General features: G+C 49.9%; 1 protein-coding gene across 4 annotated transcripts in view; it reads left to right on the top strand.

The window, feature by feature from the left end:
- tox2 (TOX high mobility group box family member 2) overlaps positions 1 to 13,855 on the top strand; it is a 230,520-nt gene that overhangs the window by 209,336 nt on the left and 7,329 nt on the right. For all 4 annotated transcript variants that reach the window (XM_073062260.1, XM_073062261.1, XM_073062259.1 and 1 more), the window contains 2 exons: positions 11,505 to 11,585; positions 12,776 to 13,177. In XM_073062260.1, coding sequence (XP_072918361.1) covers positions 11,505 to 11,585; positions 12,776 to 13,177 — 483 coding nt within the window. The remainder of the gene's footprint in view (positions 1 to 11,504; positions 11,586 to 12,775; positions 13,178 to 13,855) is intronic.

Genomic DNA, 13,855 nt, shown 5'->3' with positions numbered 1-13,855 from the left:
CTCATCCAGAAAGTCATGAGGCATGGGATAAGTGGGATCTTGGCTGCTTGGATAAAAAATTGGCTTACGGGAAGAAAGCAGAGGGTAGTTGTGGAAGGAAAGTATTCTGCCTGGAGGTCAAGGACTAGTGGAGTGCCACAGGGATCTGTTCTGGGACCCCTGCTATTTGTGATTTTTATAAATGACCTGGATGTAGAGGCGGAAGGATGGGTGAGTAAGTTTGCGGATGACACGAAGATTGGAGGAGTTGTGGATAGAGCTGTAGGTTGTCAAAGGTTACAAGAGGATATAGACAGGCTGCAGAGTTGGGCAGAAAAATGGCAGATGGGGTTCAATCTGGATAAGTGTGAGGTGATGCATTTTGGAAGGACAAACCAGAAGGCTGAGTACAGGGTTAATGGTCAGTTACTTAAGAGTGTGGATGAACAAAGGGACCTTGGGGTTCAAATCCATACATCCCACAAGGTCGATGCACAGTTTGATAGGGTAGTTAAGAAGGCCTATGGGATGCTAGGCTTCATAAACAGGGGGATTGAGTTCAAGAGTAAAGATGTCATGTTGAAACTCTACAAATCTCTGGTGAGACCGCACTTAGAGTATTGTGTTCAATTCTGGTCACCTCATTATAGGAAGGATGTGGAAGCTATGGAGAAGGTGCAGAGGAGATTTACCAGGATGTTGCCTGGTTTGAAGAATAAGTCATATGAAGCAAGGTTAGCAGAGCTGAGACTTTTCTCGTTGGAGTGTAGAAGAATGAGAGGGGACTTGATAGAGGTCTACAAGATTATGACAGGCATAGATAGGGTGGATAGCCAGTACCTGTTTCCCAGGGCACCAATAGCAAACACCAGAGGCCATATGTACAAAATTAAGGGAGGAAAGTTTAGGGGAGACATCAGGAGTAAGTTTTTTACACAGAGGGTTGTGAGTGCCTGGAATGACTTGCCAGGGATGGTGGTGGAGGCTAAAATATTAGGGGTATTTAAGAGCCTCTTTGACATGCACATGGATGAAAGGAAAATGGAGGGTTATGGGGTAGTGTGGGTTTAGTACTTTTTTTTAAGGATTATATGGGTCAGCACAACATGGAGGGCTGAAGGGCCTGTACTGTTCTAGTGTTCTGTGGTTCTATGGTTTGAGAGACTGTGTTGCTTGGACAACCGGAGTTAATTCTCTTGTTCTCTTGCCCACCCCTCCCTTCTCTGCAACTGAAAAGCTGTTGTTCTCTCACTGTCCAGTTCTGATTAGAGGCTGACGATGTGAGACACCTCCCCACAGATGCGGCCTGGTTTTCTTTCACCTCACCTGTCAACTCCACATTGTTTGTTCCTCAGGCATTTGTTACCCCTGGATGAGGACAGACACCTTAACATGGACCAGACTCCTTTCTGCTGCTGGTGGGTGGTGGCAGGAGAGTGGGGAGAGGCAGCTCAGTGAATTAAATGAGCTGGAGATCTGACTCTACACACACACCACCACTCCACCAGCAGCTCGGCCCCTGTGGAATGGGCCCTGACATTTATTATCAGATCACAGAGTCTAGGTACTGCTCAGTGAACAGACCCCGTACCCACATCCCACTGGACAGAGAGTCTCGATACTGCTCAGTGAACAGACCCCGTACCCACATCCCACTGGTCAGAGAATCACGATACTGCTCAGTGAACAGACCCCGTACCCACATCCCACTGGTCAGAGAGTCACGATACTGCTCAGTGAACAGACCCCGTACCCACATCCCACTGGTCAGAGAGTCTCGATACTGCTCAGTGAACAGACCCCGTACCCACATCCCACTGGTCAGAGTCTCGATACTGTTCAGTGAACAGACCCCGTACCCACATCCCACTGGTCAGAGAGTCTCGATACTGCTCTGTGAACAGACCCCGTACCCACATCCCACTGGTCAGAGAGTCACGATACTGCTCTGTGAACAGACCCCGTACCCACATCCCACTGGACAGAGAGTCATGATACTGCTCAGTGAACAGACCCCGTACCTACATCCCACTGGTCAGAGAGTCTCGATACTGCTCAGTGAACAGACCCCGTACCCACATCCCACTGGTCAGAGAGTCACGATACTGCTCAGTGAACAGACCCCGTACCCACATCCCACTGGTCAGAGAGTCTCGATACTGCTCAGTGAACAGACCCCGTACCCACATCCCACTGGTCAGAGAATCACGATACTGCTCAGTGAACAGACCCCGTACCCACATCCCACTGGTCAGAGAATCACGATACTGCTCAGTGAACAGACCCCGTACCCACATCCCACTGGTCAGAGAGTCTCGATACTGCTCAGTGAACAGACCCCGTACCCACATCCCACTGGTCAGAGAATCACGATACTGCTCAGTGAACAGACCCCGTACCCACATCCCACTGGTCAGAGAATCACGATACTGCTCAGTGAACAGACCCCGTACCCACATCCCACTGGTCAGAGAATCACGATACTGCTCAGTGAACAGACCCCGTACCCACATCCCACTGGTCAGAGAGTCTCGATACTGCTCAGTGAACAGACCCCGTACCCACATCCCACTGGTCAGAGAATCACGATACTGCTCAGTGAACAGACCCCGTACCCACATCCCACTGGTCAGAGAATCACGATACTGCTCAGTGAACAGACCCCGTACCCACATCCCACTGGTCAGAGAGTCTCGATACTGCTCAGTGAACAGACCCCATACCCACATCCCACTGGTCAGAGAGTCTCGATACTGCTCAGTGAACAGACCCCGTACCCACATCCCACTGGTCAGAGAATCACGATACTGCTCAGTGAACAGACCCCGTACCCACATCCCACTGATCAGAGAGTCTCGATACTGCTCAGTGAACAGACCCCGTACCCACATCCCACTGGTCAGAGAGTCTCGATACTGCTCAGTGAACAGACCCCGTACCCACATCCCACTGGTCAGAGAGTCTCGATACTGCTCAGTGAACAGACCCCGTACCCACATCCCACTGGTCAGAGAGTCTCGATACTGCTCAGTGAACAGACCCCGTACCCACATCCCACTGGTCAGAGAGTCTCGATACTGCTCAGTGAACAGACCCCGTACCCACATCCCACTGGTCAGAGAAACACGATACTGCTCAGTGAACAGACCCCGTACCCACATCCCACTGGTCAGAGAATCACGATACTGCTCAGTGAACAGACCCCATACCCACATCCCACTGGTCAGAGTCTCGATACTGCTCAGTGAACAGACCCCGTACCCACATCCCACTGGTCAGAGAATCACGATACTGCTCAGTGAACAGACCTCGTACCCACATCCCACTGGTCAGAGTCTCGATACTGCTCAGTGAACAGACACCATACCCACATCCCACTGGTCAGAGAATCACGATACTGCTCAGTGAACAGACCCCGTACCCACATCCCACTGGACAGAGAGTCACGATACTGCTCAGTGAACAGACCCCGTACCCACATCCCACTGGTCAGAGAATCACGATACAGCTCAGTGAACAGACCCCGTACCCACATCCCACTGGTCAGAGTCTCGATACTGCTCAGTGAACAGACCCCGTACCCACATCCCACTGGTCAGAGAATCACGATACTGCTCAGTGAACAGACCCCGTACCCACATCCCACTGGTCAGAGAATCACGATACTGCTCAGTGAACAGACCCCGTACCCACATCCCACTGGTCAGAGAGTCACGATACTGCTCAGTGAACAGACCCCGTACCCACATCCCACTGGTCAGAGAATCACGATACTGCTCAGTGAACAGACCCCGTACCCACATCCCACTGGTCAGAGTCTCGATACTGCTCAGTGAACAGACCCCGTACCCACATCCCACTGGTCAGAGAGTCTCGATACTGCTCAGTGAACAGACCCCGTACCCACATCCCACTGGTCAGAGAGTCTCGATACTGCTCAGTGAACAGACCCCGTACCCACATCCCACTGGTCAGAGAGTCACGATACTGCTCAGTGAACAGACCCCGTACCCACATCCCACTGGTCAGAGTCTCGATACTGCTCAGTGAACAGACCCCGTACCCACATCCCACTGGTCAGAGAATCACGATACTGCTCAGTGAACAGACCCCGTACCCACATCCCACTGGTCAGAGTCTCGATACTGCTCAGTGAACAGACCCCGTACCCACATCCCACTGGTCAGAGAGTCTCGATACTGCTCAGTGAACAGACCCCGTACCCACATCCCACTGGTCAGAGAGTCACGATACTGCTCAGTGAACAGACCCCGTACCCACATCCCACTGGTCAGAGAGTCTCGATACTGCTCAGTGAACAGACCCCGTACCCACATCCCACTGGTCAGAGAGTCTCGATACTGCTCAGTGAACAGACCCCGTACCCACATCCCACTGGTCAGAGAGTCTCGATACTGCTCAGTGAACCGACCCCGTACCCACATCCCACTGGTCAGAGAATCACGATACTGCTCAGTGAACAGACCCCGTACCCACATCCCACTGGTCAGAGAGTCACGATACTGCTCAGTGAACAGACCCCGTACCCACATCCCACTGGTCAGAGAGTCTCGATACTGCTCAGTGAACAGACCCCGTACCCACATCCCACTGGACAGAAAGTCACGATACTGCTCAGTGAACAGACCCCGTACCCACATCCCACTGTTCAGAGTCTCGATACTGCTCAGTGAACAGACCCCGTACCCACATCCCACTGGTCAGAGAATCACGATACTGCTCAGTGAACAGACCCCGTACCCACATCCCACTGGTCAGAGAATCACGATACTGCTCAGTGAACAGACCCCGTACCCACATCCCACTGGTCAGAGAGTCTCGATACTGCTCAGTGAACAGACCCCGTACCCACATCCCACTGGTCAGAGAGTCACGATACTGCTCAGTGAACAGACCCCGTACCCACATCCCACTGGTCAGAGAGTCTCGATACTGCTCAGTGAACAGACCCCGTACCCACATCCCACTGGTCAGAGAGTCACGATACTGCTCAGTGAACAGACCCCGTACCCACATCCCACTGGTCAGAGAGTCACGATACTGCTCAGTGAACAGACCCCGTACCCACATCCCACTGGTCAGAGAGTCTCGATACTGCTCAGTGAACAGACCCCGTACCCACATCCCACTGGTCAGAGAATCACGATACTGCTCAGTGAACAGACCCCGTACCCACATCCCACTGGTCAGAGAATCACGATACTGCTCAGTGAACAGACCCCGTACCCACATCCCACTGGTCAGAGAATCACGACACTGCTCTGTGAACAGACCCCGTACCCACATCCCACTGGTCAGAGAATCACGATACTGCTCAGTGAACAGACCCCGTACCCACATCCCACTGGTCAGAGAATCACGATACTGCTCAGTGAACAGACCCCGTACCCACATCCCACTGGTCAGAGTCTCGATACTGCTCAGTGAACAGACCCCGTACCCACATCCCACTGGTCAGAGTCTCGATACTGCTCAGTGAACAGACCCCGTACCCACATCCCACTGGTCAGAGAGTCTCGATACTGCTCAGTGAACAGACCCCGTACCCACATCCCACTGGTCAGAGAATCACGATACTGCTCAGTGAACAGACCCCGTACCCACATCCCACTGGTCAGAGTCTCGATACTGCTCAGTGAACAGACCCCGTACCCACATCCCACTGGTCAGAGTCTCGATACTGCTCAGTGAACAGACCCCGTACCCACATCCCACTGGTCAGAGAGTCTCGATACTGCTCAGTGAACAGACCCCGTACCCACATCCCACTGGTCAGAGAGTCTCGATACTGCTCTGGGTAAATCACACCAACTCTCAGCAAAGCTACATGTGTCCAAGTTTCAGTACTGCTGGAAGCAGTTGTCTCTTTAATTAATGTTTCATAGAACACAAGCTTTTCATTAAATATTAATTAGTAGATAATTAAGGGGGGACTTTATCAGATCAATAAATCAACCCCTGCATATGCTTCAGTAACCTTTGTGATATGGCAGCTCTGATCATCTACATAACTTCATTCCAATTAGTAACTGTCAAGCATGATAATTTATTGAAATGTTCTGTCATTTTAAATCTTATTAGTTATTCAGGATGCTTCTGTAGTTAGAACTTGTCCAGTTTATGCACCCTGAAGCCTGGGGTCTGTCAGCCACAAACATGACATGGTGCCTGTTTCACCAGGCCCTGCTTCACCGTCAGTGTCTGGCTGCATACACTCAAACTCAGATTCATATATTTCTCATCATTTTCTCCCTGTCCTCCTCCTCTCCTTTTCCATTCCCCATTCTGGTACCTCTCTTACCCCTTCTCTTTTCCTCATATGTCCACCACTTCTGTCTTGTAGCCCTGTTCCTTCCCTTTCTCCCACGGTCCACTCTCCTCTCCTATCAGATTCCTTCCTCTCCAGCCCTTTAACTCTTCCACATATCATCTCCCAGCTTCTTATTTCAACTCTCTCCCCCACTCACCTACTTCCCCCTCACCTGGTTTCACATGTCACCTTCTAGCTTGGACTCCCCCCACCTCCATATACTGGCTTCTTCCCCCCTCCTTCACAGTCCTGATGAAGGGTTCGACCTGAAACAGCAACTGGTTATTCCTCTCCATAGATGCTGCCTGACCTGCTGAGTACAGAACAAAATGAGCAACAGCAGCTGGAAAGCCCCTCCCACACACACAGACAAGCTTCCAACCCCAGGACAGACTGTCTTCAGTCCTTGGCCCAGACTCTCAGACATTGGCCTCCAACTTTGGACCGTCCCAGGACTTGCCAATTGTGGGTTTGAGCTTAGGGGCCTCCACTTCTTGGCATACATGGACCTCCAACACCGGTCACCTGAAACTGTGTGACTCCTTTGGGCCTCTTCCTTTGGTCTTTGACCTCCAAGCTTCAGCCTTCGAACTCATGGCGCCCCAGCAAAGCTGTGCAACTGTTAGCATGCAAACAGTGACCTTTGATTCTCCCAGTCTAGTAACATATTGTTCCGTCACTTCCATTCAATGTCTGTCTTTCAAAGGGTGAAATAAGCTTTTCCATTGTGGGAATTCTTCTAGCCAATTGCACTCCTGTTCCCAGATCTCCCAGCTCCACCCAATGTTCCTTATAATTTATTTTACAGCTGCACAGACTAACCAGTGATCTGAGCAGGACAGTTTCACACGGCCCAAAAACTGCACGGAACTTTGATTTCAAAGGCAACACGAGTGAATCTGCAGATGCTGGAAATAAATAAAAACACAAAATGCTGGCAGAATTCAGCAGGCCAGACAGCATCTATGAGAGGAGGTAGTGACAACGTTTCATCACTCCTGATGAAGGGTTTCGGCCCGAAACGTCGTCACTACCTCCTCCCATAGATGCTGTCTGGCCTGCTGAGTTCTGCCAGCATTTTGTGTTTTTAACGGAACTTTGGTTTTTTTTTGTAATATGCAGACTATGAATATTTAGAATGAAAGTGGAAACTCACATACTTTTGATTTTATTTATTAATTGACGGGTACAATGAAATAGGGTACAGCAAAGAAAACCGTTCACATTTCATAAACTTTTTCTCATCTGTCTGTAAACCGTCTGTGCAGCGACAATGGCTGTGTGAATGGGGCATTTCGGGGCTATGTGCACAGGGCATTTCGGGGCTATGTGCACAGGGCATTTCGGGGCTGTGTGAACGGGGCATTTCGGGGCTGTGTGAATGGGACATTTCGGGGCTGTGTGCACAGGGCATTTCGGGGCTATGTGCACAGGGCATTTCGGGGCTGTGTGAACGGGGCATTTCGGGGCTATGTGAACGGGGCATTTCGGGGTTATGCACGGGGCATTTCGGGGCTCTATGCACGGGGCATTTTGGGGCTGTGTGAACGGGGCATTTCGGGGCTATATGCACGGGGCATTTTGGGGCTATGTGAACGGGGCATTTCAGGGCTATGCACGGGGCATTTCGGGGCTCTATGCATGGGGCATTTTGGGGCTGTGTGAACGGGGCATTTCGGGGCTGTGTGAACGGGGCATTTTGGGGCTATGTGAACGGGGCATTTCGGGGCTGTGTGCACGGGGCATTTCGGGGCTGTGTGAACGGGGCATTTCGGGGCTGTGTGAATGGGGCATTTCGGGGCTGTGTGAACGGGGCATTTCGGGGCTGTGTGAACGGGACATTTCGGGGCTGTGTATAACCATATAACCATATAACAATCACAGCATGGAAACAGGCCATTCCGGCCCTCCTAGTCCGTGCCGAACTCTTAATCTCACCTAGTCCCACCTACCCGCACTCAGCCCATAACCCTCCACTCCTTTCCTGTCCATATACTTATCCAATTTTACCTTAAATGACACAACTGAACTGGCCTCTACTACTTCTACAGGAAGCTCATTCCACACAGCTATCACTCTCTGAGTAAAGAAATACCCCCTCGTGTTTCCCTTAAACTTTTGCCCCCTAACTCTCAAATCATGTCCTCTCGTTTGAATCTCCCCTACTCTCAATGGAAACAGCCTATTCACGTCAACTCTATCTATCCCTCTCAACATTTTAAATACCTCGATCAAATCCCCCCTCAACCTTCTACGCTCCAATGAATAGAGACCTAACTTGTTCAACCTTTCTCTGTAACTTAAGTGCTGAAACCCAGGTAACATCCTAGTAAATCGTCTCTGCACTCTCTCTAATTTATTGATATCTTTCCTATAATTCGGTGACCAGAACTGTACACAATATTCCAAATTTGGCCTTACCAATGCCTTGTATAATTTTAACATTACATCCCAACTTCTGTACTCAATGCTCTGATTTATAAAGGCCAGCGTTCCAAAAGCCTTCTTCACCACCCTATCTACATGAGACTCCACCTTCAGGGAACTGTGCACTGTTATTCCTAGATCTCTCTGTTCCACTGCATTCCTCAATGCCCTACCATTTACCCTGTATGTTTTATTTGGATTATTCCTGCCAAAATGTAGAACCTCAAACTTCTCAGCATTAAACTCCATCTGCCAACGTTCAGCCCATTCTTCTAACTGGCATAAATCTCCCTGCAAGCTTTGAAAACCCACCTCATTATCCACAACACCTCCTACCTTAGTATCATCAGCATACTTACTAATCCAATTTACCACCCCATCATCCAGATCATTTATGTATATTACAAACAACATTGGGCCCAAAACAGATCCCTGAGGCACCCCGCTAGTCACCGGTCTCCATCCCGATAAACAATTATCCACCACTACTCTCTGGCATCTCCCATCTAGCCACTGTTGAATCCATTTTATTACTCCAGCATTAATACCTAACGACTGAACCTTCTTAACTAACCTTCCATGTGGAACTTTGTCAAAGGCCTTGCTGAAGTCCATATAGACTACATCCACTGCCTTACCCTCGTCAACATTCCTCGTAACTACTTCAAAAAATTCAATAAGGTTTGTCAAACATGACCTTCCACGCACAAATCCATGCTGGCTACTCCTAATCAGATCCTGTCTATCCAGATAATTATAAATACTATCTCTAAGAATACTTTCCATTAATTTACCCACCACTGATGTCAAACTGACAGGTCTATAATTGCCAGGCTTACTTCTAGAACCCTTTTTAAACAATGGAACCACATGAGCAATACACCAATCCTCCGGCACAATCCCCGTTTCTAATGACATCTGAAAGATCTCCGTCAGAACTCCTGCTATCTCTACACAAACTTCCCTCAAGGTCCTGGGGAATATCCAGTCAGGACCCGGAGATTTATCCACTTTTAAATTTCTTAAAAGCGCCAGTACTTCCACCTCTTTAATTGTCATAGGTTCCATAACTTCCTTACTTGTTTCCCACACCTTACACCATTCAATATCCTTCTCCTTAGTGAATACCGAAGAGAAGAAATCGTTCAAAATCTCTCCCATCTCCCTCGGCTCCACACATAGCTGACCACCCTGATTCTATAAGGGACCAATTTTATCCCTCACTATCCTCTTGCTTTTAATATAACTGTAGAAGCCTTTCAGATTTACTTCCACCTTATTTGCCAAACCAAACTCGTAACTTCTTTTAGCTTTTCTAATCTCTTTCTTAAGTTTCCTTTTACATTCTTTATATTCCTCGAGCAATTCCTTTACTCCATGCTGCCTATATCTATTGTAGACATCCCTCTTTTTTTGAACCAAGTTTCTAATATCCCTTGAAAACCATGGCGCTTTCAAACCTTTAACCTTTCCTTTCAACCGAACAGGAACATAAAGATTCTGTACCCTCATAATTTCACCCTTAAATGACCTCCATTTCTCTATTACATCCTTCCCAGAAAACAACTTGACTCAATCCACTCTCTCTAAATCCCTGCGCATCTCCTCAAAGCTAGCCTTTCTCCAATCAAAAATCTCAACTCTAGGTCCAGTCCTGTCCTTCTCCATAATTATATTGAAGCTAATGTTATTGTGATCACTGGACCCAAAGTGCTCCCCAACACATACATCTGTCAGCTGACCTATCGCATTCCCTAACAGGAGATCCAACACTGCCCCATCTCTAGTCGGTACTTCTATGTATTGTTGAAAAAGCTATCCTGCACACATTTCACAAACTCTAAACCATCCAGCCCTTTTACAGAATGAGCTTCCCAATCTATGTGTGGAAAATTAAAATCTCCCACAATCACCACCTTGTGTTTACTACAAATATCTGCTATCTCCTTACACATTTGCTCTTCCAACTCACGGGACTCCTGTGTGAACGGGACATTTCGGGGCTATGTGAACGGGGCATTTCGGGGTTATGTGAACGGGGCATTTCGGGGTTATGTGAATGGGACATTTCGGGGCTGTGTGAACGGGGCATTTTGGGGCTTTGTGAATGGGGCATTTCGGGGCTATGTTCCACCTGCTCCACATGTGGAGCCCAGGACCTACTGACTAAAGGATCCACACTCCGGCTGTGGCAGCACCTCGAGGAGATCCCAAACTGGAAGCAAGTGTAGCAGGTTGCCCGATGCCACGTAGGGCTGGGAGTTCGATTCTCATGTCCTCTGTAAGGAGTTTGTATGTCCACCCCGAGAATGCATGGCTTTCCTCTGGGTGCTCTGGTTTTCTCCCACAGTCTGGAGACGTACTGGTTAGACAGTTAATTGGACACTTGAGTGTATTTGTGTGACATGGGCTTGTTAGGCCAGAAGGGCCACTTACTGTACTGTATCTCTACATAAAGAAAAATAAATATAGAAATTACTTTTTAAGTATAAGTACAATTAACTAATATATATTTTTGCTTAATTAAGTATTGAATTAAAATAAAATGAAATAATTTTCAAACATCACCAACTTTCCCTTTTTCTGCCTAATCCTCTACCGTGTGGCGCCGAGGAGGCCCGTTTCACTGGGCTGCAGTGATCAGAACCTGCCTGACGTGCTCATAAAATTGGTCAATAAGTTTTGAAGCACTGCATCTGTCCACACCTGGCTCAAGGCAGGTCCCAGTGAAAGGTGGTGCTGACAGAACTCCCCGTTGCTTTCACAGGCCTACAAGAAGAAGACTGAGGCAGCCAAGAAGGAATACCTGAAAGCCCTGGCAGCTTACAGAGCCAGTTTAGTGTCGAAGGTAAAGCGTGATCTGTAATCCATGTGGGACTGTCACTTTGTGACAGGGTAGAGCCTAAATTGTCAACTCTACTTACGGGGAAAATCTGATGAATGGTTTAGCAAAGAGTTCAGTCCTGTGACAGCCAGGTTTGCTCCCATGTGCTGTGGCTACATGTGATCTTGGTGAATTTAAGGAAAACTTCCAAGTGGGAAAGAGGCAGTAAAATAATGCAGCTGCTTGAATCCTGAAATAAAACAAGATGTTGGAAACATTCATCAGGTTAGTCAGCATCTGTGGAGGGGGAACAGTTAGCTGCTCAGCTATGACCTTTCATCACGATGGGAAAAGTTGTAGACAGAGCCTGTTTGAAATACAGAGAAGAGGAGGAGAGAGCAGCAGGGAAAATGTTCGCAAAGGAAAGCAGACCAGAAGAGATGGCTGAAAGGTTGCAGGCAGAGGGAGGGGTGGCGGCCAAGGGGAAGCACGGACTTACTGGGCCAACAGAGACACCAGGGACCACAGACCCTGCAACACATAACCAGCTGGAGCAACTCAGCCAGTCAGGCAGAGTCTGTGCTGGTGGGAGGGGATGGGCCCCTTGTCCAAGAAAGGATGTGCTGGCTTAGAGAGGGTCCAGAGGAGGTTCACAAGAATGATTCTGGGAATGAAAGGGTTAATGTAGGCCTGCGTTTAGAAAAATGGAGGGGGGAGTGTGGGGATCTGATTGACGTCTGTCGAATATTGAAAGGCCTCAATAGAGTGGATGTGGAGAGAATGTTTTCCATGGTGGGGGAGTCTTGGACCGGAGGACACAGTTTCAGAATAGAGGGATGTCCAACTAGAACAGAGGTGAGGAGGAATTTCTTTAGGCATTGGGTGGTGATCTGTGGAATTCATTGCCACAGACGGCTGTGGAGGTGAAGTCATTGGGTATATTTAAAGCAGACATTGACAGGTTCTTGGTTAGCCAGGGCATCAAAGGTTACGAGGAAAAGGCAGGAGAACGAGGAATAGTAAGTCAGCCATGATGGAATGGCGGAGCAGACTCAATGGGCTGAATGGCCTAATTCTGCTCCTATGTCTCGTGGTCTTACAGTTGACATGTCAGTTGAGGACTTGGTGAGTGGAGAGAGGGGTAAGCAGAGGGTGAGGGTTAATGAGGAGCAGGGTGCAGCAGCTTGATGGCCTTTTGTCTGTCTGTTTCACAGAGCTACAGCGACCCAGTGGAGCCCAAAGGGGGACATCCACCCCAGCAGACTCACCTGCTGACCGCCAAGCAGCCACTGTACAGTCTGAATCCACAAACCTCCACGGGCTATGGGGGTCCCAGCTCCTTCCTCTCTGCGTCCGAAATGCAGACGTACTCTGGCCCTGCGCACCAGCGGCTCTCACGCACCCTCACCTCCAAGTCGGTGATGCCTCAGATGCCCCTGAGTGGGTCCCCGCCGCCCTCCCTGCAGATCAGCCCCCCACTCCACCAGCAGCTTCCCCTACACCAACAGCAGCAGCTCGGTCAGCCCCTCCTGGCCCAGGGGCCCAGCCAAGCCGTCATCACTCACCAGGTGCCACTGCAGGTCCAGTCCCAGCTGCACTCCCCTCCGGGACAGCAGGTGAGTGGTCCCCCCACACCCTCCACCAGACCTAAGAGGGACAGAGGGTCAACGGGACAGAGGGTCCATGGGGCAGAGGGTCCATGGGACAGAGGGTCCACGGGACAGAGGGTCCATGGGGCAGAGATTCCACGGGACAGAGGGTCCACGGGACAGAGGGTCCATGGGGCAGAGATTCCACGGGACAGAGGGTCCATGGGGCAGAGATTCCACGGGACAGAGGGTCCACGGGACAGAGGGTCCACGGGGCAGAGATTCCACGGGACAGAGGGTCCACGGGACAGAGGGTCCATGGGGCAGAGATTCCACGGGACAGAGGGTCCACGGGACAGAGGGTCCATGGGGCAGAGGGTCAGCAGGACAGAGGGTCAGCAGGACAGAGGGTCCACAGGACAGAGGGTCCATGGGGCAGAGGGTCCACAGGACGGAGGGTCCACGGGGCAGAGGGTCCATGGGGCAAGGAGTTCCAGGACATAGTGTTTCTGGACAGAATATCCACAGGGCCGGAGTTCCAGAACCTGTGTACACGGGACAGAGACTCCCAGAGCAGGGAGCCCAACTGGCACCCAGGTGGTGGTGATGATCTGTGTCCTGTTGTACAGATGAATTGGATTAAGAGACATAGAGCTGAGGGGTGAGGGAGATGGACACACTAATCTTCTGGATGGTAGGGTCCAG

This window comes from Hemitrygon akajei, chromosome 11, assembly GCF_048418815.1.
Source record: "Hemitrygon akajei chromosome 11, sHemAka1.3, whole genome shotgun sequence".
In the NCBI taxonomy this organism is placed as follows: Eukaryota; Metazoa; Chordata; class Chondrichthyes; order Myliobatiformes; family Dasyatidae; genus Hemitrygon; species Hemitrygon akajei.
This window is presented reverse-complemented; position numbering and strand designations above follow the sequence as displayed.